General features: G+C 39.4%; 1 protein-coding gene and 1 long non-coding RNA gene across 4 annotated transcripts in view; one reads left to right on the top strand and one right to left on the bottom strand.

The window, feature by feature from the left end:
• Positions 1 to 1,205: 1,205 nt before the first annotated feature.
• Positions 1,206 to 7,397, bottom strand: LOC145500444 (uncharacterized). 2 transcript variants are annotated; one of them, XR_014051067.1, is made up of 4 exons: positions 7,202 to 7,397; positions 6,904 to 7,001; positions 6,388 to 6,465; positions 1,206 to 2,410 (listed from the first exon to the last, which is right to left on the bottom strand). It is a non-coding gene; the product is annotated as an uncharacterized LOC145500444 (long non-coding RNA). The 2 variants fall into 2 exon arrangements; XR_014051066.1 differs by lacking the exon at positions 1,206 to 2,410 and having other exon boundaries at positions 5,298 to 6,465.
• Positions 7,398 to 7,724: 327 nt separating this feature from the next.
• Positions 7,725 to 24,500, top strand: part of LOC145501834 (uncharacterized) — a 43,383-nt gene continuing 26,607 nt past the window's right edge. Inside the window, exons 1-5 of one of the 2 annotated variants that reach the window (XM_081481221.1) lie at positions 7,725 to 8,039; positions 8,306 to 8,379; positions 21,510 to 21,609; positions 21,864 to 22,269; positions 24,071 to 24,465. In XM_081481221.1, coding sequence (XP_081337347.1) covers positions 21,534 to 21,609; positions 21,864 to 22,269; positions 24,071 to 24,465 — 877 coding nt within the window. In that variant the 5' untranslated portion in view covers positions 7,725 to 8,039; positions 8,306 to 8,379; positions 21,510 to 21,533. Of the gene's footprint in view, positions 8,040 to 8,061; positions 8,231 to 8,305; positions 8,380 to 21,509; positions 21,610 to 21,863; positions 22,270 to 24,070; positions 24,466 to 24,500 lie in introns of those variants that run through there. The other variant, XM_081481220.1, reaches the window with a different exon arrangement.

Here is a 24,500-nt window from a genome sequence, read left to right on the forward strand (position 1 = left end):
GCTATGCAACAAACTACGGCAATAATGACCTATGCGAATACAAAGTTTACTTCTTTCTATGTTGGTGGTGATCGAAGGTAAGTACTGATCTAATCAATTTATTCTATGCTCTATATCACCGGGAGACTAACTTAGAGAGCCACGAGATTTTGAAAAAAGACTTTTAAAAGTGATTGTTTTACAGCGCGACTACTGAAAGTAAAGGTAAAGTCTACCTATGAGGCAAGTGGCCCCTCAGTCCGGAGCTTATCTTGGTTTCTTTGGCATGAAGCGACTGGGAGTATTTCTTCTCCCCCTGGATGGTCTTCTTCTTTCCCGACCCTCTTTCACCTTTTAGCCACGGTCCTTTGACTTAACAATAGCCGGAAATTCCTTCTAGAGCCCGGAACCTGCTGCTGGACCCCCCTGGGGAGAACTCTCATACAAAAATGACGGGGTTGCTCGGCGTAACTTTTAGGGGTTAAAAACGCGGAACCTCTAGTGTGCTTAGTGTCAAAAGGTCCACAGCGGGAGCTTTTACAGTACCTTTAAGGGTATTGCGCCGAAAAAATATGACTTGAGGTTATAAGTTATGTAAGAATTAGTGCAAGTGAATATATGAAATATCAAATATTTGAACTGCGGAGGGTGCTGAACTTACTGCTCCGCCCGAATCCAAGTTTTGTGCGATAGTTAGGACTTATCGTCGCATGGTGCGCAAACTTTCGCTTTTGGTGAACTTCGCCGCTCGGCATAAAATCAGCTCGACTCGTTAATTTATTGGTAAACTTATGATTTTTGATATCTTTATTGCACGAAAGCAACGGAACAATTTCAGTTTTACGCTTTCGATCTTAAGTGCTATAGCCACAAACTCCACCAGTATAGCTTATAAAGAACAACGGTCCTCAATCATGCCAATACCTCGCCACTAAGCGAACAAAACACGCCAAATAAAATGGCATGGCCAGGGTTTGTTTACTCGGGTAATTACTAAATAAATATAGTCTCTTCTTCTCACAAATTAGTCACGTTTTGATTTCCTATTTTTTCAGCTATTTCTTGCACCATTGGTCTTTAATTTGTTTATATGGCGATTTTTTTCAAATTGCAGAGAGTACAGGCGCTAGCTTCAGTTATCAGCTGTTGTCTAAAACATCAGAAAGAGTACAACAAACGTGATTTGGACCGAGGCCGCGTGCACTATAGGATACGTTACCAAAAATAATATGTATAGACATATTATTATATATATGAACAGATAAACGATGAATAAATTGTTTCACTTATCCTAAGAGTGCTCTATACATAATAGATCAAAATATGCAGCATATGACGTGACAGCATTGCGTGACGAACGAATAACTAACGGCTGCAAGATTGTGCTGCGCCGACACGCTTATCAGCAATGGTCAGCAATCGATCAAACGTACTATTTTGGTGTGGTGCAAAGCAAGCAACTACCTACAAATGACTTAGCCGTTTTTGACTTAGATGCAGTGTTGAGGAGCCGAAAGATGGTCACAGATTCATGGTATTCGACCAATGTTGGCAGTTGGCGATGGACAACGGACTTTGTGTAAACAAAAGCAAACTTCTGCTTTATGTGCCACGAATGGTGAGAGAAACACTCCAAATCGGCTTCTAAACCTGCCTTTTACAGCAAATAAGGTTAGAACATTTCGAAATTATCAGCTCTGTGTCTATTTCAACTTTATACAGGTCAAGTCACGTGGCGCATGCTAAAATATATGAGTAACCCGTAAATTGAAATTTGACGACGGAGTATTTGGAAATGTGGTGGATAAAAAACAATGGCCACCCCTTCCTTTGGGCACAAAACTAATTGACCCACCCGAATGAAGGTTGAAAATTACATGACCCACCCCCATATAAAACATAAAAATTTGGTTTGCACAAGTCAATGAAAACAACACTTTTCTATGAAGTTGTCCGTACATTTAGATTTATTCCTTAACCAGATACAAAAGCATGTAAAAACTCTTTTAGCTTTTATACAAAGGCATTAAACTACTCTTTTAGCTTTTATTGCCAAGTTTGCTTAATGGCACATCACTGTCACTGTCACTCCAACTGTTGGAAGTAAGATGTGCTAGAGGGGTGTTGTCTTCTTCAGAGGTATCACTCCCTACTTCCTGCGAAACACAGTCGTCTGATTCTGAACTTGTATCTGGTTCCTCGCTTGCTTCTGAGATGATGGCATTTGATTGGCAGTCAGTTGTATCTTTTATGGTGGATATGCTGCTTAAGGCTGCTGACAATTGAATGTGAGCTGACACTACGTCAAGCTTCTTTTTTTTTTGCCAATTTCTTTTCGGTTGTCAGACTGTGGCGTTCAATGTACAGGTTAAGGATAGAAACCCTTTGCTTTCTTAGCAAACCCTCAGAAACGTGTTTTCTCTCAATATAGCTGTGAAATGCAAAAAAAGCACTCCTTTCATATTGTATACAATTTATACTTTTCATATGTTAAAAGACACAAAAGAGAGGTTTTTTTATCATTTTAATTTCGGTTAGATGTAATTTTAATACGTACAAAAATAAATTACACATCGGTAACGCTGCAACGCTTTAAATGTGTGGCTAATTTTTGCAGCAGAATCAAGCTTTCCATTCTTAAAAACAGTACTTTTAAGTAAGTGCCTATTCCTGTTTTAAATAGAATGGCCCACCCCCACGTGTCGCTGAAAATTGAACGACCCACCCCTTTCTATGGGCTCAAAAACTGATGACCCACCCCCTCTCTGCTCCGGTTCACCCCTCCCCCCACCCGATACTTTTTGACCAGTCCCCAAAGTGCAATTGTTTTCGTCACACATCAGTTGAGTCATCTCCGTTCGTTAACGGGAAACTGCCTTTAATGCGGTTATTTGCTCGGTTTTAAGATGCCGAATCTTGTCTCCTTGGCCCTTTTCGGTTAGTGTACGAGACCTTACGCTCGGGGCAGATAGCTCTGAGTAATTATCGATATCTTCGTTTGACGGTATCGTTTTCGTTCTTTCGTTGGCTTCATGTAAATTAGCGTTCATGAGTTCATCACCATGTGCGATCATCACGTTTTCTACTGTCTCTTTGTCCATGCGCGTGCGTTCGCTCGGTTCCATATCACAATTCTTCGAATCAGCCATTTTCCTTAAATTTCAGACGAGCCCTAGGGTTTGATACCTTGACGTTTGCATTAAGGTTACAGTATACCTTCAGGGGTGTCTCGCGCGCAAGCGATGTAGCGCGTGCAGTTTAAGCTGTAGATACCTAAACCCCTATATCGAATTAAAGCTTATGGAGCTGGCTATCAAACTATACCAAGAATTTTGAAAGAAAATGAATTGTCGAATTTTTCACGACCACTAAATGCGAGCGCCCGAATCACCTTTCGAAAGCTACAAGTCAAAGCGAATTTCGTTTTTCGCCAATTTAATTTTTTCCTCGGTTTCAGGGCCCAAAGCGCTTAAAAAACGTGTCTGCGTCTTGGCATATTCGACTGCAGTAAAAAGTTACAGAACATTTTCGAAATAGGATTAAAAAAATGTGGAGTGATCGTACAAAAATCGCTCTCGAAGAAAACGTATTTCGAAATTAACAATTCCCAGACACGCTTTTGTACTTTATATGTTAAACTAGCCACTCTCCAAATTTAAGAGCAATTGAACAAATTCCCTTTGAGTTATAACTCTTTAAAGTGTCTGCTTCAAGTGAAAAAATTTATTCGAGAAAACAGCGCTAAGAAAAATTTTCTGCTTGGCAAACAAACTCCGCCCACAAACGCCTTCAACTGGGTTCTCAGATAACTAAGCCAATCAGTGCAGGGAAAGTTTACTACCGTTAACCTCCTGGTGAAATTTACGCGCGAATCTCTGAAAAACTCTTGTGTTTCGCAATGCACTCAAGGAACCGAAGGCAGGGAGATAATTTTTCTGTAGCTCGGTTTTTCTTGAAGCTGGTCTGGCAAAATGGGGAAGACTAAAAAGGATACGAACGCTAGAGTGGCTGAGCGAAGGAAACAAACAAAAAACAGCGCGGAGAGCAACTGTGTGTGGGCAACTGTGCATGGATAATATTTCAAATGGTCTCAATGAGTCCGACGATTCGTCGATATCGGACTCATCAGAAGAGTCTCTGTCAGCATCCCTGTTGTTGCTGTCAAGTTCCGAAATTTTTACAGAACCTTTCTTTTCTCTTACCACTAATATTTGCCCGCCTTATAAGATAACTATAGCTTCATCCGCGTGGCGAACTTTCGCGTCTTCACTCATTGATGTATTTTCATTCGTTCTTCGCTGTTTTCGCTTTTTTGAACCGGTCCATGGTTTAAACGTGGTCTATGTTTACTTATAACTTAATAGAGACACGCCTAAAATCAAAAATGCTGGGTAGTCAGAACAACAATGCTGAACAACTGAGTAGTCAATTCGTGACATCCATATAGGTAGTTCCCGCGAAAATCGTCTCGGTTGATTGCATACGCGCCATAGGGCTGTCAATCAAGAGGTAAACTTTTACTTCCGGTGAAAACGTAAAACCGCCATTTCTCCGCCAATATTTAGCCTTTTTCAGAAAATTTATTCAGAAATTAGAGATTATTCTTGGACCACTATTTTGACCCAAAAATCCAAATTTGAAGAAAATTGCCGACCCGAAGGTATACTGTAACCTTAACTGGTACATACTGAATCGTTAGAGGACGTAAGCAAAGAATTTTCGAAACGAATGTGAGCGCGAAACGTTACTCACAGGACGATCGGTAAATCCCACGTTATTAAACAGGACTTCGTTACGCGCTTCAAACCGTTTGCTACAACAAAGTCACCACGATGATTGGTGTAATTAGAGTTTATTGAAGCGAAGCAATGTAGATGTTAAACCAAGCGATGTGTAACAAATCGAAGCGAAGCGGTTTCGAAAACTAAGGAGTAAACAACGGAGCAAAACTAAATTAGACTATGTACAAAGCTATTACAAACTTCGGAAAACAAAACTTGAACTACATAAATCCGGCATGAAAAGCTGTAAAGTAGTAGCATGCACAAGAAAAAAGGACTTACTTCTGTGTCCGCGTTAGGGATTTCACAGCGTCAACTGTTGAACTCTTTTCTTGATCTTAACACGATGAAACGTTGACTAGGACTGAATGATTCTCCTGAACACGTTCGTAAAAAATGCTAACTAATACAAAGGATAATAACTTTCTTTGTTTCATTTACCGCGCGTGGGAAAACATATCCGCAAAAATAATCACAAAAAAATGTCATATGATTAATACAAAGAAACTTTTAAGACTAGAGAGGAAATACAAAAAAAAAAAAAAAAAAAATACTTGGCAGTAACAATGACCACAGTCATAAATACACCTCTCAGCTTTCATTTACGTGTGAGTAAAAGTCCCAGGCAAAATACTACATATTTACAAAAGCGAAAGACAAGAAATGGCCGGTCTCAACTTTGGAGGTCTTGGAGAAACTCGTACCCAGGCTCTCCATGTTATCGGCCAAAAGTTTACATCTGAGTGAGTGACACATTTGCATATTTTGCCCCATAACAACAGCCGTTTCTACGCCTCGCGTATCCACGACTAAAAAGTATAGGGAAAATATTTGTAAGAATGACGTCTTCTATGCGTCTGTCCGCCAATAGATCATAGGTGAGAATAAAACAAAATGCTCGAATAATTTGTCTCATTATATACACATGTATATCTTTTAAAAAACTCTTGATCCATTCCAGTGATGTCGAGAGTCCATGAAACAACTTGAAGTAACAGTGGGATTCATCGGAATTTAATCCGTCGCTTTTTGCCAACTGAAAAGATGGGAACTCAGTATTGAATAAACCACTTCTTTTCTGCTGTCATTCCAGATAGCGAATTATTCTCTGTCTACGAAACAGCTCAGAGGTCATTGTTGACTCAAACCCGATCACTTTTCAAACATTCGCTAAAAACAATGTTAAGTTATCGATTACCTGAAAATGATTTAGACATGTCACTCTCTTTCGAAACAAAGTTTTAAGAATAAACGCCGATGTAACGTCGCCATAAACCTGACAACGAAAAAAATGGCATCTCCTGACAAGGTAGAGGCATTTCTGGTTTAATTATTTTCATTATTTATATTTAGTTGTAGCAAAATGTAACACACTACTGCAGATAATTTGGTTGATTAATGAAATGGCTATGGAATAAATTCCCGAGAAACATACTTGTAGGTACGTTTCAGTTCAAACAGCAAATGCTTTGGATCGGCTTAGGTTTTGATTATGAAACAATATTGGATAAATCCGCGCCCCGCTGTTTAACCCCTTAGCCTTGCCTTTTGCTATAAAAGGTTCATTATTCATTTCATGCAGTTTCTGTATCGTACAGAGCTGAGTAAGGTCGAGTAATTTACATACCTTCTAGCAGCAGCTGCAGGAACCTTGAAGTTGAAGGAAATAGGTCAATAACGGGATATTGCAAACATCACTTAATTCCTACCGAACGAAAAATAAAAAAAAAGACATTTGGAAATGCACGATGATGATCTTCTTAACTCTTCCAAAGATTGGTAATTACTAACATTCAGTCTTAAGTATTGCTTCGGTAAGCATTTTGTAAACATGAGGCCTTGCACGAAGCGGTTTAAGTGGGATGGGAAGTATTAAACTGATATTACAACCTAACACGACTGAAACTTTATCTGTTAATTAATTAATCTTGATCTCACTGGTGTTTGTCACACTATAATTCCTTCTGGCTAATAGATATATTTAGGCTTTAGCTAACACAAGCTGGGAAGTACCGACATCCCGCTGTGCTGTGTCATTAGCTGTTGTATTTCCTAGGTTTTCCTGTATGTTACGCTGAAATCCTTGATCAATTTTATTCCCTTGCAGCATTTGGTCGCATGTTGAAGAACACGCGTTTAATACCTTGTGCTTTAGAGGAGCTGTCAATGCCGCGTTCTCAGTACAACAGACACTGGATGTTGTGTACTGAAGTTCGCCAGGTCCACCACAGTAGAGCGTAACTTAAAAAAAAAAAACAAAAAAAAAACCAGCAGAAATTATACGTTTATTAGAAACAGGCTTAGGTGAAAGCGGTAAAAACTAAAACGGAGCATCCATACGGTTGCCTTATCTAAGTGTCCTTAAGAAACGAACAAAAGAGTGCAAAATTTACGATGCAAACAAAAAAGAAAACAAGCACTGACTTCACAACGCGACTTACGTCTGATCTTGTCTCCGAGAGCGAAAATCCACAATGGAGGTCACAATGCTCTAAGAACTTATCCTTACAGCAGGGCAACTCTTAATAACTAAAAAACGTGCTTGAGGAAATGGTTTTAGTACAATGTTCTGACGTGAAGGAAACTGCTTTGAACAACAACGCTTTGGGAGGCCAGTCAAAAACAGATACAGTAAAATTCCGGTTATAAGCCTTGGGCTTATAGAGCTTTATAAGGGGTTTTGGGTGGGCTAATAAACGGGGTGGGGTGGGGTGGGGGCGGGTGAGGGTGCCTATAACAGGTATAAAAAAGTCTCGAACTAAGCTGCTGAACTGAACATCAGCAGTGTGACCGAAGAGTACCCGAAACAGAGAGGTCGTTGTGTAAAGCTTCCTCGTATAATGGCAAATACCGGCGAGGTAAAGTAAAGGGAAACTTATATACGGCGGGAGCGGGGTATAACCGGAATAGTTTTTTTTGTGTGCATGTAGTTACACCTGTAACAGGGGGAGGGAGGGGGGGGGGGGGGCAATAACCCGGATATTTTCGATATTCGATGATCACGTAATTATGACAGTCAAGAAGAGCAAACGCTAATAAGCATTTATCAAAAGTCCTTTGTGCTGGTGACCTGAAGATCAAAACGGTGACTTAGGAGGTTTTTAGATCGTCAATCCTCCAATAAGTGCAAGTGAATCAACAAAAGTGAGATAATCCAGGCAATAAATAAAACTAAAAGAAACTAAGAAGGAAAGTTAAAATCAGTCTTCTAACGGCAGTAAATACTCAGCAAAGAAGGATGTGTCTGATACACGTCCCTGCTTTCGCGTAAAGCTAAATGTAAATATCTAGACAAACCGTGATGACAGAAAGATAACAGATAGAGTTGCTAAAAGGAATAAGCTAAGAGCTACACTGAAGGTGAACTGGCGTCAGATTTAGGCAGCCACGTTCCTGTCACAAGTACTAAAGGAAGAAATAACAGTGCTGTTCTATCCGAATGAGTAACCGAACAACAGTTGAGAGTAAATGTGAGCACTAATCAAACTTTGGAATACCATGCTACACTTGTTTACACTTGTTTGCTTGTTTTTTACGTTCTGCAGGATTCTAGTTATATTGGCACTGTTCCACTGAAAACGTGACTCGCATCAAATTGTCTTTGAACGCTTTAAAAAAGGTATGTAAAATTGTCTGTGACTTTACAATCAAAGACCTCTTTAAGCCACCTTTTTCTAAATGCAGGGGATAAATGGGATCATTTTTGATGTCATATGCCTCATAGACTTTTGAATTTGACACCATCATTTTTGACCAGGGGGAATTTTTCTAAAACAATATTTTGTTGACTTCTGTGGCTGCAGGAGTTTTATGAGTGGCGATTGGGAATAGCTCATTGTGGGTCTCAGTTTTGGTTTTCGCTCTTGCTGTGCATGACCCTGAAAATTTCCCACCGTTTTCTCCTACAAAATATATGTGGACAAGAATGCATGTCAATCGAGGGAAACACGTCCATTACATATGACAAAGCTAAAAGACAAGTCTTGTTCAGGTTTATAAATCTTCGAAACTATTTGGAATCAAAAGGTGTTCTTTTGCAATCGCCGAAAATCTTCGGGTGATGTTCGAGAAACTTCGAAAACCTTAGAAAGTGTTTGGAACATTACATTTATCTTCGGATATCTTTGAAAGGCTTCGGGTGAAATTCGACAACCTTTGAAATACCTTTGTGTTTCTCCGTGCAATAAACTTCGGAAATCTTACCGCTTGTATTACAACTTTGCATTAGTGTCACACTCGCGAGAGGCGTTTACATATTTTGTTTAAAATTATTCATGCTTGAAATTCGACAACCTTTGAAATACCTTTGTGTTTCTCCGTGCAATAGACTTCGGAAATCTTACCGCTTGTATTACAACTTTGCATTTCTGTTACACTCGCGAGAGGCGTTTACATATTTTGGTTAAAATCATTCATAAATAGCTTTACAGCAATGTTGAAGTTGTAAAGACGCAAATGATCATGGCAGTTGTATGAACAACCATAGTTAATAGAGGGAATGGTTAAGAAGGCCGGTAAACATGAAAGAAGCAAATAAACAGACTTGTGTCGGAAGGCCCTTGACCCTGCGCTTCTTTAGGCTGATTGACTATGCATGAATTACATAATCGCAATGCTACTATTGGTTAGTTGTATGAGCACCCGTAACCACCTTTTGTATTTTGCCAGGTTTTGTGCAGGGTCAATCCCCAAAATAGCGAACAAAAACATACAACAAAGAACTTTACCAGGTTTCCTAGCCATTTCCCTCAATTAACTATGGTACAACTTAACAGTTGTGAAAACAAAGCCTTAAAACTTCAGGCTCGAATCCATGACCTTTGAGAATACCAGTGCATTGCACCGGTATCCCAGTTCAAATCCCGTCCAAGCCTGTTTTGTCCTGTTTGTTTTTTTCAGGCTATACTTACACAGCTGCTTAAGTTGTGTACATACCTGCGATGCTCATTCATAAGCCCCAGTTAGCCATTCTTTAAGAATACTAAACGAAAAAAAAAATAAAAATAAACGTGACACTTCTTTTGATAAGAACGTAAAATCCTACTACGAGCGAAGAATCGCCATGGGATACTGGCATGCAATGATGTTCTCTATTTTCCGGCGAGCTACTTCAATATTTCGACTTTTGAGCCGTAAATTCCTTTCAGAAACTAAAGAAATTCATGCAGCGTGCGTAAGTAGAGTTTCCCAAGGTTTCGAGCAGACTACTGAAGAGATACGAGACAGAGATAAGGCGGCAAGGTTTCAAGATCAAAGAGGTCAAAATCGGTGGTGTTGCAATCAAGAGATGGCTCCAGAAGAACGAATACAATGCAGTCACCCCAAAACGCAGACCATGCAGACTGCAGACTGCAGACTGCAGACTGCAGACTGCAGACTGCAGACTGCAGACTGCAGACTGCAGACCGAGCAGACCATGCAGACTGTGCAGACCATGCAGATTGAGTACGTTTTTTCTAACACTTGACGCATATTATTTCGGTTTTAGTTACAAAACAGTGTTCAATATATCTGAATGTTTCCACAGGCTGCACAAAAACACCATCTAACTGTTGATTCAATAGACGTTTCATAAAGTTTGTATCGGAAATTCTCTTTAGTCCTAAATATACTAAAATGAAACATAGAGATAAACTTCATCTACCTCAACATAGGGTGTTCTTCCATGCATTTTGGGCGCAAATTCGCGTCTATTTTTAACGTGTGGTTGTGGCTTGCCGTTTTATTTATTTATTTATTTTTTGTTCAATTTGTTGTTGTAATAATAATAATAATAATAATAATAATAATAATAATCACTTTATTTAAGTGTCGATGTATTTAGCACTAATGTGCTAATTAGGGACACTGTAAATAAATAAACAAATACTTCAAATATAACATAAACTATTAAGAATCCCAACTGGTGGGAGGCTGACCAGTTGGCTATTTACACAACGCGGCCGAGGAGTTGAACTCGGGGCTACCGAGAACAAATCCAGATAGCGGTAGGGCGGAGGATTTTAACCAGGGACCTCCAGATTTCAAATCCAGCGCCCTAAACCACTCGGCCACGCCACCTCCTTGTTTTGTTCTTTTTGATTTTCGTTGTCTTCGTTCCTCCTCATAAGTGAAGCAAGGACGGTTACTCGAAGCTACGTCTTCCCACAAATTGCTTTTGCATCACAAAGCAACATACCCCCATCAGACTAGGAGAATTCCCTCTTTCGCTTAGTTCGTTGAGCGTGACCGTAAATAAACCTCGAGAAAAAAGTTCTTTCCTCGAGGATTGCTTTCGCGTCACGCACGACGCACTAGGCGAAGGAGGGACCACTCTTAGTCTAAATCGCCATAAAAATACCACTGCCATAAGGCCAGATAAATTTACCATCACATGAACTCATCACGACAACCGTATTGCGCTGAGAATTTCAAATGATATCGATATTCGGTTTTCTGTAATCTCTCCATGCGCTCGGCTTTTTTGGCGTGATCGTAGTCACGCTCCAACAGCCACTTGGAATTATATCTGGTACACCAAGAGTATAAAATGCACATCTTACTTGCGAAGTGAAAAGTGAAGTATATTTCTACATTTTAAAATAGCTTTACTTAAGCATATTTAGAACTAAAGGGAGTTTCCCTTACAAAATCTATTGCGCGCTCGTCTATTGAATCAATAGTCACATACCGAGTTTGCGCGACCTGTACATAAATGGTCAGTAAATATCAAACACTCTGATGTATAACTGAACACTATTTTGTGACAAGAACCAAAAAATGCCTGTCAAAAGTAAATGCGAAAACTAGAATAAGAAAAAAACTCCGTCTGCACAGTCTGCATGGTATGCGTTTTGGTGTGACCTGCTACAGTGTGAAAGAGAAGACTGCGTGGTGTGCAGAACAGATGAGAAAGGGCCGTGCGATAGACTAAGTGTGACTTACGAGATCAAGTGTACCAAGTATAACAACGTGTACGTGGGCGAAACATGCTGATTTAATTAACAAATAAAGAAGCCTAAGCCGTGTATCACACCGTGATAAAACACGACGGGCATTTGAGAACACGAGGGAAACGTGTTTTCGAGTGTTCTCAAATGTTCGGAGTGTTTTATCACAATGTAATACACGGTTTAGGCTTCTTCATGTGCTTTATGATATAGATTTTACACGCGCAAAACAATAAAACACGCTTTTTCTATGTTTTATACTGTGATAAAACATGGGGTTTTTTGACTAATCAGAGCGCGCGCAGGGTCCCATCTATGTTATAATGCTCTTTGTATGGGTGTACCGGCGCAGTAAACCACGCGGGATGTTGGGAGAACACGAAAAAAGCTTGTAAATCAAGAGCCGTTAGGCTTTTCTCTTGTTCTCCCAACATCCGGCGTGGTTTATTGCGCCGGTAAACCTATGGAAAGAGTGGTCTATCGCTTTTATGAAATAACTATGGAAAAAACCTGGCAATGGGAGGAAAATTTGTTGTACCTTTGTGATCAAGTTGCTTATTCTCATCAAATTCACGAGATGACGCGACAAGCCAATCACAGCGACTGAAAGAATGAAAGCACAGACTCCGCGCCGGAATTTATTTACTTATGTTGAGGGCTATGAAGTCCGTGTTTCTCCGTATTTTGGTAAATGAAAACTATTGCCTGAAAGCTACGCTTATGGAAACCAAATTCATTTATCGTGTTATGCATTCATGCATTGAATTAAACTCAAAATTTCCGATAGAAAGAAATATTTTCCCTGCCTTTTTGACAACCCAAATTGATCAGTCAAGCCCAGCTGACTCTGTCCTCCACAGTCCGTGGAAAGCACCGAAAAAAGGATTTAAAAACTTCCTTAATTTTAATCTCAAGCGTAACCGGAATCGGCGTAGAATTTTTGCCGTGGAAAAAACAGATAAAGCTTTATATGACGACCAACTTCTTGTCTTTTTTTTCCTTGCAAATTTCTATGTTGAATAAAAAAGATATTCGTGTTATTGATATCTCAGCAAGTGAAAGGCAAAACTGCTTATTACATTTGTTATCGCTAAAGTTCGGATATCTCTAATTCCCGCGTAGAGCTGCCATAGATCGGGAACCGTGGTTTACCGGTACCATAGAACATAGGTTTAGCAGCTCTATTGACCAATCAGAGCGTGCGTAGTATCTCAGTTATTTTATAATATAAGATATTTCGTTGCGAGTGTTGTCTGTAGTCGCCAAACGCCAAATGTATGATTTCTTATTAAAAAACAAACATCTGCTTAAAATGCTCGTTTGTAGCCTGATACGTATTTTCAACTATATTAACTGATCTTAGAGACCTAAAGACTATTTTACTGCAGAGATTAGACCCACAGGCAAGCATTTCTGGATCGATGTTGGAGATAATGATCGCGGCGTGAAAGGTAGAAGGTCAGGCGATTACCTCAAGTGTCTAGTCTTTGAGACGCTCTCAATTTATTTTGTTTTATTTACCTAAGCGAGATTTGCGAAACAAACTTAGCTCAAGGTCATTCCCCAGTATTGCACTGCGCATCCTTACTGCGCATAATTTCACACGTGATTAGCGCGCGCGCATTAAAAAATGGCGGCTTTTTCTTTACGGTTGGACCATAGAGGTAAATTGTCATTTCCTCGAAAACGAGTTTGGTGACCTATCATTTTTTTCTGTTGTTTCGAATTGAGTAATAAATTTCTCTATGTAAAATAAATATGAGCCAATTCTCAGTGTAGAACAAGAAACAATCGTCGGAAACGTGAATTTCACAAGTAATCGTGACTATAATCATGGTGCTATTATAAGGATTTATTGGGTACAAGCAAGGTGCTGTTGCTCCCAAACAAACATGAGGACTCCTCATTTTTATTTTAAATTTAAGTTCCTATAATATAAACAATCAATAGGCAAAGTTTGACAAAAATCTCAGTGCAGGTTCTATTTCAGTGGGATGACCGTACCTTAAGGGATTCTTTTAACCAGTAAAGTAGTTTGGACAGGTAAATCCACGTACCAGATTGACTTTCTGGTCCACGAAATTGGCCTAACTTTTGACGTCACGCAACATCTTGGAAAAGTATAATTTTGAAAATTTGCTAAAATAAATAACTAAATAGCTGAAGATTTGATTTACGTGATATTTGTGGACAGGCCTAAGGAATGGCCACATGATCATTATTTTCCCGCCATTCATTACGAAAGAAAGACAGAACAAAAATGAAAAAACGCTGAATTTTGAATTTTCTTTATTCCCTGATTGCATTGGGACTGCAGCCCACTAGATAACAGTCTGAGAAGTGGAAACCGGAGACTTCAAGTAGGTGCTATGGAGCTCTGGAGCCCTAAACTCCTTTGGGACCCTGATAAAGCTACCTTTCGTAAGAACTCGTTAAATTCTTGCTTCCAATTTTCACCTTCTAGGTGGGCGATTCTAATGGATTTCTCGGGGGTAAGCATTAGGCCTTCAGCTCCTTCATTTGCCCTCAGCCAATACAGTGTTATTCCTCCATGTTTGAATCCTGGCAGTCAGAAAAGGTTTTAAGTGACCATGAAATGGCAGGCCATTGTCACTTTTCAGGATGTCGGTCCCCATACTACATCAACCATCTCACCGTTTGGGAATAGCGGCTCTCAACACCACTCACGGCATGACCTGCATAACTAAGAACTTCGCCTTTTTATATCAGAAGATAACCAAGACCAAACGGTCTTCTTTCTTGGATCAAAATAAGACATAACTGAATCTCCAACAAGGGGTTCTTTCAACTCATTCAATGCTCTTTGTTCTTGTCGTTCCATTTGAGCTCATTTGCAAGGAATGTTCTGTCGCGTCTGCAGGCACACTGGGGTTGTGATGGTACGAATCAAGATACATACTGCGCCATGCAAAGTAGACACTTCACTTGTCGTGCTAATCTTCACTTGCTTTGCGGATGGCTTCAACTTTCTCTGGATCGGGTTTCAGATCACTAGAGCTGTAAATGTGACCACAGAGCTTGATTTTGGTCGTTAAGAGCTCGCACTTGTCCTTGCTCAGGTGTAAACTGTCTTCTTGGAGCCTATAAAGAACGCAACGAAGCTTCTTTCTGTGTTGTAGCGTTTCCGAATACAATGATGTTATCTGATAGGTTTTACATCCTAGAAGGCCAGTAAGGAGTTCTCTAAATTTCAAATAGCAGACACTCAATTGCATCTTCTTTGATCGACATGTGTACTGGCTGAACTGCTTTCAGGTGCTATCTCGAGCTGATTTTATCCTGAACGCGGATGAAATTTACTGAAATGGGTTGCACCAGGCAAGTCAGCGATAAGGTCATAAATAGCTGGCATTAGATGTTCTTCTCTCTTGATTGTTTTGTTTCTATCTTTTCTAGATTTCTTGGGGGCGGCGACAATAGGACTAACCTAGGGTGTTGGTCCTTCAACCTTTTCAATGATTTTTACATGTAATTTCTGAAGTCTCTTGAGCGATTCTAACAGTCTTCTCCAGTATGAAAAGGACTTCGCCGATGGGCTGTTCTCGGGGTTTCAGATCAGGGTCAGTGGATGGTTTAATGTCTTTGTTCTGTACCTTTCCCGTGCCTCCAAACAAAGATATTCATAGCTTTAAAACTCTGGGGTGTTCTTATTGTTGTCCAGAGTAGCAGTGTTAAAAGAGACCGCAGTCAGGCCCAGCTTCAAAGCAGTGTGGTTACTGTGAAGGTTCACATTTTCTTTTTTGACATCGAGTAATTGAGGATCATTGACCGGATGTGCTGGCATTACTGGATTTCACAATTGCAGTGTGAGTTCCTAGCAGAGGAAAAGGGGTTTTAGATCCATCGGAGTAAATCTCTTTCAAACGTAATTTCATCCAGACGATTGGCAGATGCACCGACCTGAGTCGGTTATCATCTCCACGAGTTTTCCATTCCAGTTTTCTTGATGGTTAATCGTCTAAACGTTCACTGGTGTTTTCATCAGTTTCCAAGGAGGCCACGGTATGCATTTTTGATGTACAAACATGAGCAAAATAAGCATTTTTTTCGAAAGAGTTGCAGGTGTTTCCTTGCACTGGACACGAGATTTTGGAAGGAGCATATCTGCCACAATTGCCACATTTTCGTGAGGATTTTTATTTTAGATCACGTGACCTAAACTACATATGATCAGCTAATACAGTAACGACAGGTGTCTAGAGGGCTGTAAGCCCACACCTTGTCGCAATCAATGATTCGTGAATGTAAACAAAATTCATGCTTGTTGTTCTGCCTATTTTTCAAGGATAACACTGTCCAGAAAAGATTTTTTACTATTTCCGTTTCTTGCACATTCTTATTCATTGATGTTGATTCCGTTTCTTGCACATTGTAATTCCAATCCAACTGCCAAGGCACCTGTGAGAGTATCAAAAACAAAAGGAAAATCATTCATGACTGATAACTCAGGCTAATTGTTTCCCAGAGTGACTGCAGTCAAATGCTCGACAAAAGATCAGTATTCTTCTATTTTATTCTTCGATTAATAAAACATTTCTTTGCACCTTTCATGTTGACATATAATCATAGGAAAAAGAGAGATCGGCTTGTTTACATGCAGTTACCCTCTACAAATATTATTTATAACATGGGTATAGTGAGATGGAATATTTTACCAGAAGCATTTGTTTCGTTATGTCCAGAATGGCTTCAAACGAATACAGGCAGGAAATTCATTTGGGGAATTTCAGAAGCCTAGTTAGCCCTATCTTTGGAATTGCTGATGTTTTAAGGTGCAATAATTGAGTCTGTTGTTTATTTACTGTAAAGAAATAAGCACAACAAAAGCAGCAATTCATGAACTCTCCCGGTCCACTGTATCCAACCAGTGAAATAACATATTTAGAAGCACATAAAAATCAAGAAAAAAAGATGAAAGTAGTAAAGTTACGTTGAAGTTGAGTCTTTGGTTTCTTGCAAAAATTGGTTAATGCGTAAGTTTCAAATTTGTCATATTAATGTGATTGTTACAACACTGGTAATGAAATGAACGAGCCTGGTTGAAATTATTTTTCCGCTGAGAGCCTAGCCTGCGTAGCCGACGTTTCCTTTTCATTTTCCAGGCGTGGAGATCGAGCAAGGGTGCGAGCAAACGAGCGCGACTGGGATGAGCCAAAAATGGAGAGAAGTGGGGATGGGCTGCAAATAAACGTCAGCTGCTCAGGCTAGGGAGTGACAAACATTAGTTTCAGAACATCTGCGCAAACTAAAAAAAAAATTCTTTCAGAAACTGCCAGACTGTGGAACACTGTAATGTTTACTTTTTAAATGGATTGTTTCTAAAGCAATTGTTGAATGTTGATTTCTCATAACAATCTAAAGGGATTTCTTGATGATCGAAACATTTTTTTGAAATAAAAAACCTCAGACATTCCTGGTGGGGAACACCCAACTTCGAATATTTTTTTGTTTTTTTTCCTCAAGTTTGGTGCATTTGTAGAAAGCCAAAGACAATAAATGTTTGCTTCCACCAATATTGGCGCCAGACATTGAGTAAAATCACGTCAGAACCAGATTTGCCGCAGTAAAATAGGCGGGTTTAGCTGGAGCCAATTTCAAGAAATGGTGACAATTTTTTCAACACTGATGAAGGAAGTCTGATCAATTTTTTTTCTTCCCCCATCAAGGTACATTTTAGATCTCTCCTGTCAAAAACCCGACGCAGTAAATGACTTCCTATTATTTTTCTTCGTATTGTTTTGAACCAAAATCTGCATAATTTCCAGCCGTGACTCGTTTTCAACTGCAATTTGCATGCGGGCACGAGAGTAGAACAATCTCACCGAAAACTTTATCCATGCTTTGGATGAAGAGCACTTGTCAGTAGAAACCTCAGTGCAAATCAGTTCCAAAAATTTAACTGATTCACTTATATAATGGAAGTGCCAAAGCCATGTTTTCTACTAGAGCAATAAAAGAAGAGAGTCACTTGGTAACTAAAAGCTGTGACCGGAATTTCCCCTTTTTCAGCGCAAGTTTAAGACACGTTTGAGACATGCAACTTGAATGACACATCTTGTGATTCTTATTTTATGTTTACTTTAATAAAACGCAGTTTGTCAAGCTAATACGTGCGTTCACGGGATCTAATTTATATTGGACATTCAAAACGCAACAAAATTCGATGTTCAACCTAATGCAGCTGGATACATCATTCATTATCAGCAAAACTGTTTCAAAAATTTTACCCAAAGGTCAATCAGATCGCCAGACAGAAATAAAGCGAAAGGCAGCAGACGCTATTCACGGCAGATCATGATACCAAAGCTTTCTCCTGTTGAAGAGCTTTTGTTTACATGGTAGAAGAATCGGTTACATTGCAGGGTGATCTCAGTTGTGCCACTTCGATAGCCTCTTTCGGCATAAATATGGAAATTTTCAAAACTTTAGAAGGAGCACGGCTCTCATTAATCTAAATAGTGTACGTGTATTAACTAAGTCGTAAGTACCCATTATGAGTGATGAGCTCAACTAAAATATCTTGTGAACATCGATCCCGAGCTAATATCCTTTTGTTGGAACGTACTGATGCTAATTGCTTATCAGGAAAAAAAAAGGGAAGAAAAATTTTTATTGAAACGTTCTTAATATCACCGTAGAGACACACGGCACTGACTTGCTAAGTGTAGTCACGAATTTCCATATAGTCAAACAGAGACCTCTTTGCTGGTTTCCTTTTATTATTGATGTACTATCTCTCTTTACATTTTAGGTAAACAACTATATTAACACACTGTTTAACAACGTAACCTTGTTGCACAAAATTAATGGTTTTGTAGACCCCACAAAAATAGTGACTCCGGTGTAAAAAGAGGTCAAAACTGAACAAGCGTCTGGCGGGACAAATCCACCGAAAAATGTTCTGTTTCCTTAGGGAAATGCGATCTTGTTGAGTTCAAAGGCCAGAATTTCCGTTGATTCAGCGCGCGTCGTCTAATGGGCGTTTTGCATGGAAATACCACGCATATAAGTAGCTAAATGACCGGCAGCCGGTCAAGGTTTTCAAATCACTAAATGACCGGCAGTCTGATATTTTTCTCAAATTTTAAGGAATCGAAGGAACCCATCCAATTCAAACTGTCATATGTCGCAAACTGTCAAGTGTCACAAACCACTCCATTTTAAAAGCACCGAAATCAATAGTCACCTAAACAGAGACCGGGAATTTTATTGGAAATTAAGTGTTTAATTTAATATGACAACCATTTCAACAAAACGTAAAGATAAAGCAAGCGCGATCGCTTCTCAAGAAAATGTTAATCATATTAAAAAAAAGTCAGCTTCAATTTCAATGATGTTGAAGGAAACATTACACATGTCCGTAACCATTGTGACATCAATATCTTCAGTTATGAGAGATAAAAAGTAGTATCATTCCTGGCGCGATGAAGAGATAAAATTTTAGGAACAAGAAAAGTCCCGGTATTTCATCAATATCTACATAATAATAAGCGATAATTTTCCGACAATGCATCAATACTCGAAGATGGTGCAGAGTTGTAATGTCAGTTACCCAGTCTGGAAAATGTCCTATGCTTCGTGGGGTGTGCTTTGTCTCATAAAAATCAGGAGCACTGATGAGTTTCACTGAGTTTCTTCCTGCTCAATTTCATAAAAATTGTATAAACCTTCAACAAGCGTACAACTCTCTTAGCCAAACCTAGACACAGCAGGAATTTCAGTAACGATGGACAGTAATCACCAGACATGCGTTTGTGTGAAGTCAAAGTTTTGTCCAACAACAAATAATTGGTGCATCAACTAGCTGAGCCTGTTGGAGTTATGTGTTTTGTTTCAAGTATCGTACACGAGTCGAGTCGAGTCGTATCAGACACGATACCTGAAACATACATACATATTTTTTACTTATTTTTACATCAATCAAAACTATAACAAAATTCTCGAACGTGATTGGCTATCAGCAGCCCGATTTGAGCATTAATTAGACAGTGTACGCGTCACGCTTGTAATTGGACAGTACGCGTCATTTTGCGCGTGCTGTTGCGGTGCAGTTTGTTGAGTAAACTGCTGTGTTTTTCAGAATTCATAACGACGTTTAATCGTTCAGCGCTCAATCGATGGTTTGTTCGTTTCTCGAATTTTGTCATAGTTTTGATTAATTGTTAACAGGACATGGTGTCGTCTAATTCAGTCTGTTATCATACTCGTGATTAACAAATCGGACTCCCGCTTCGCGGTCGTCCGATTTTGTTAATCACTCGTATGATTACAGACCGAATTGGACTCCACTCAGTCCTATTACCTTTATTAATCAGAAACATTCTACAGTAGCTATGGCTATAAAGTTGTACGTTGCTATTATGAAAAACAAAAAAAAAAGAGAGTAAAATTCATAAAATAATGACCCCAATGTAGAGGATGGATTTAAGAAATCGCAACACACTGCTGCATATGCAATACTGAATATAATCAGGTTAAGAATGAAATAGAGATCATTTTTATGTAACAGGCTTATACCACGGCCCAGCTCATAAAGAATGTAATTGAAACCGTAAATTCTCAAGCAAAGCTCCTGTTATATTTCATGATTTAAGAGGATACGAGACAGGGACCCTAAACGTCCACGCTGTCTTAGGCTACATGTCTGGAGTTCGGTCATTCTAAAGGAACTTGAGTCTTCTCGAATTTATTACCGCTTTTTTGTCCATTTTCCTGAAAACGTTAGCAGGTGTTGCCTTTCCAAAAATCATAGCTGGTCTTCAGTCTCGTACCCAAAACGACATATTTATCAATCCAAAAACAACAGGCACCATATTTCTCATATCCCGGAAGTTTGAGTTGACAGTTGTACTTAAGAAAATCGGAAAAGATTAAAGGTCTTCCCAACAGATAATAATTTACCGGAACGATCCGTTGGGTGCCCCTGACGATATGTAGCCATTTCATCACGCTAGAAATAGGTAAATTGGATTTAAATATTTATGTAATTCCGACTGCTGAGAAGTTATGGGAAAAAATAAAAGAAGATGATCCCAAAGGAAAGCATACTGGGGGTATTTGCAGGGTATTTGGCCAGGGTGGTTTATGGAAAACTGAACACATCACACCACTTCATAGATCTACACCTTCTTGTAAATTGTCTCTCTAACTTGTAACATATAAAAACTGCATGTCAGGACTCCCAAGTGACTGAGATCATGGAATCCAACGAAATTGTGAAAGTTTCCAGGGGAAATACGCCTGGATCCTCAGCAAAAGCAATTTTTCTTATATTCCAATTATTTACGTCAACTTGTTTTTGTGATTTGTACTGACCACCAATGAAAATACCGTTTTGTACCGGCTCAATAGCCAATATTACTGTCAAGCAGAGAGATCTCGACAAAGTACTCACCGTATGAATCTTTGATTGGATGCTCAAATTTGAAAAGCGGGTAGTTAGTGAACTAATCAACAAGCACATAAATCATGTATCGAGAGAGCAATTATGAAGAGCATCATATGCTTGGGACTGGTGGAACAGTCTGAAAGCTTAGTCATTGAAAGTAACCCAGTTATTTTGGCATTACGACATTTGTTGCACTAACGTAACTCTTAACAATGCAAAACAATTCTTTGTATCCAAGAGCTCAAGGCAGAAAATCCAAATTCTATCTATTAATTTGTTGCGAGAGACTATTATAGTCTCTTGTTCGTGGGTTCTACCAAACAATATCAAAATATGTCTATATTGCCATAGAGGTCTTACCAACGCGTTTTAAAAGATTGCTCCTCATTTCTTAATATATTTCCTCTTTAGAGAAAACAGACCAACAGCAAAGTAATGAGGAACGTTTTGGTCGTATCCTCGTTTATTTTATTCGTATTCACTGGTGAACGCTGGGCGAGACCATTAAAAGGTATGCTTCTCTTCATTAAGTACATTAGCGACCTTTATTGTGACAGTTTAATTATTAGTCTTGGAGTTATAAATCGCGTATATTCGGTATAACGAATCACATGAGTAGTTTCACCATTCAGGTAGCCTCCCTCTAGGGGTGCGGGGGGGGGGGGGGGGGGGGAGTCAAACCGTCTTCACCCCAAGTGGCATCTACACCGATGAGAAGGGAGATCCTCTAGATTTATTTTAAATATTTTTTTGATCCTATTTCAGGTTTCAACAAAGCTTTGGTTTACACTGACGCTCGAAATAAGACTACGACTCTGATTGATTTAACTGGTGGCTCATTAACTTCTGAAGTGTTACTCTATCACTTTGGAATTCAGCAACCAGCTTCGATCGATTACGTTCCCCATGAGGACAGAGTGTATTGGTCCGATATTCTACAGGGTATGATCCTTAGTGCCTTTTCTAATGGCACTTCTCTGAAGATTCTGTTCAGTTGTGATGTAATAAGCCCGCTTGGCATGGCAATTGACAAGGCTGGAAGAAATCTCTACTGGACAGATTCGGGAACTAAAAGAATCGAGGTTGGTCGAGTTGATGGAACCAAGAGGAAAGTGTTGATTACAGATGGCGTTGACACACCGATAGCAATAATTCTTGACATTCGACGCGGGTAAGCTTTTGAGTAACTAACCAATGTGTGATTGGTTTGAATATTGCGACCGTAGTATCTACTCCAACAATAACTCTCAGCTATGCCCATCCTCGAGCGTAGAGATATATAAGATATAAATCGTTAAGTCAACGTGTTCAGAACTCGGCCGCCCGGCTGGTTACAAAAACGAGGAGAGCGGATCACATCACGCCAATCCTCCGCAAGCTTCACTGGCTGCCCGTGCGCAAGCGTTTCATTTTTAAGATTTTACTTTTTACTTACAAAATTTTAAACGGTTTAGCACCCTGTGACTTGGCGGATCGTATTAATCTTCGTCAACCGATAAGGTGTCTTCGTTCAAATAATGATCACCTAAGACTGCACATACCGGTGTTTAGGACAAAGACCTACGGGGGACGCGCTTTTTCATCTTGTGCGCCAGCACTGTGGAATAGCCTCCCACTTGATGTGAGAAATGCCCCATCAGTGGATACGTTTAAAACTAAGCTTAAAACGTTTTTGTTTAATACTGATCTTTAGTATTTCTATAATGAATTTTAGTATCTTATGATGAATTTTAGTATTTAATGAATTTTAGTATTTTATCATCCATTAGAATTTAATATATTTTCCTTATATTGGTTTCGTTATCGTTTTTCTCAGTTATATTCTGTAAGAGCATTGAGATTTTTTAATGTAATGCGCTAGAAATAAATTATTATTATTATTATTATTATTATTAAGTCTATCGTGGAAAATTTGACGGCCATTGGCTTTTTACTTCTAAGAATTTTTCTTTCGTCTCCGGTGTTGAATGCGCCGTTCATCAGCATTTTGTAGGCAACTAGCTCCGAATTTGTCAAGAGATGCTAGATCCACGAACTTATAGTTTTCCTTACAAAACATCTATGCTGATGACTTGCTTCAGCATAGGATTGACCGTTCGACTTTATTTCATAATACAAAAAAAGCAAACAATCATATGAATACATCCCATTTAAAATGGGGTTTTCCTATACATATAGGTTTCATGTCACGATTTTAAGATTCCCCTGAGATGGATCTCGAGTCTAGATAACAAGTTAGCATTCATACCAGAACTTCAAACAGAATATCGAGTTAAGATTGCAAGTCAGAATATCCGCCTTTTTCTTGATGCTCTAATACAAAAACGTTTTCAGCCAGCACAATAAACACTCAGACGTCCTTTTAGGCCTTGGCTAATGTTCCTCCATAATCACAGACGTTTGTAATGAAAACGTTTTAATGACAAAGCAGTATCTCGCGAAATGATGCCGCTAAAATAGTTGTGTTTGTAGTTTAAATGACTTTTGATTTTCGAAAAACTGAAAATAGTTTGAAAGAGTTAAAGAAATGCCGTCCACCGTCTCCTCCTAGCAAAGATCCCAGCTCAGAAAGAATAACAGGAATAAAGTTAAAACCGTGCGTAATCTACGTAAGTTAAGTCTGCTTACGAGCCAAGTGGCCCATCAGGCCGGAGCGTATTACGGCTTCTGTAGCATAAAGCGACTAGGGGTGTTTATACTTCCCTCTGGATGTGATGCCAGTCCACCGCAGGGTCCCTCCCCCCTCTAGCTTTAAATTCGACGGTACCCATATATACACCTGGTGGAGAGAGAGACTGTGAGAGTAAAGTGTCCTACCCTGCAAGAACACAACACAATGTCCCAGGCTAGGCCTCGAGCCCAGACTGCATGATCCGGAGTCGTACGCACTAACCATGAGGTCACCGCGACTCCCGATTTACGTAGATGTGTTTGAAATGTATACAACTTTTTTTGTTTTTATTCTGTCAAAGGCTTCTGTATTGGACTGATGTAGGGAAGAATCCGAAAATTGAACAAGCTGCCATGGACGGCACAGCCAGACGAATCATTGTGAACGAAAACTTAGGCGCACCTAATGGGTTGACTATGGACCACTCTTCCAACCGTTTATATTGGATAGACGCCAAACTAGACAGGATCGAGGAATTCGACCTAAACAATAGAAACAGAAGAGTCATTCTTTCCTTTACAACTGATGTATCTCCTTTTGGGCTGGCAATGAACCGAGACTGGTTATACTGGTCAGACTGGAAAACAAAAACGATCTCACGTGTTTCAACAAGTAGAGGGAAAAAGGAAATTCTTGCCTATGGACTAAAAATACCAATGGATCTTTTCGTTTATGACGCAGCCGCTTCATCTCCTGGTAAGCGTTCTATCATTTATATATTCGTAATGGTA

The sequence above is a fragment of the Orbicella franksi genome, chromosome 10 (genome assembly GCF_964199315.1).
Source record: "Orbicella franksi chromosome 10, jaOrbFran1.1, whole genome shotgun sequence".
Classification (NCBI taxonomy): domain Eukaryota; kingdom Metazoa; phylum Cnidaria; class Anthozoa; order Scleractinia; family Merulinidae; genus Orbicella; species Orbicella franksi.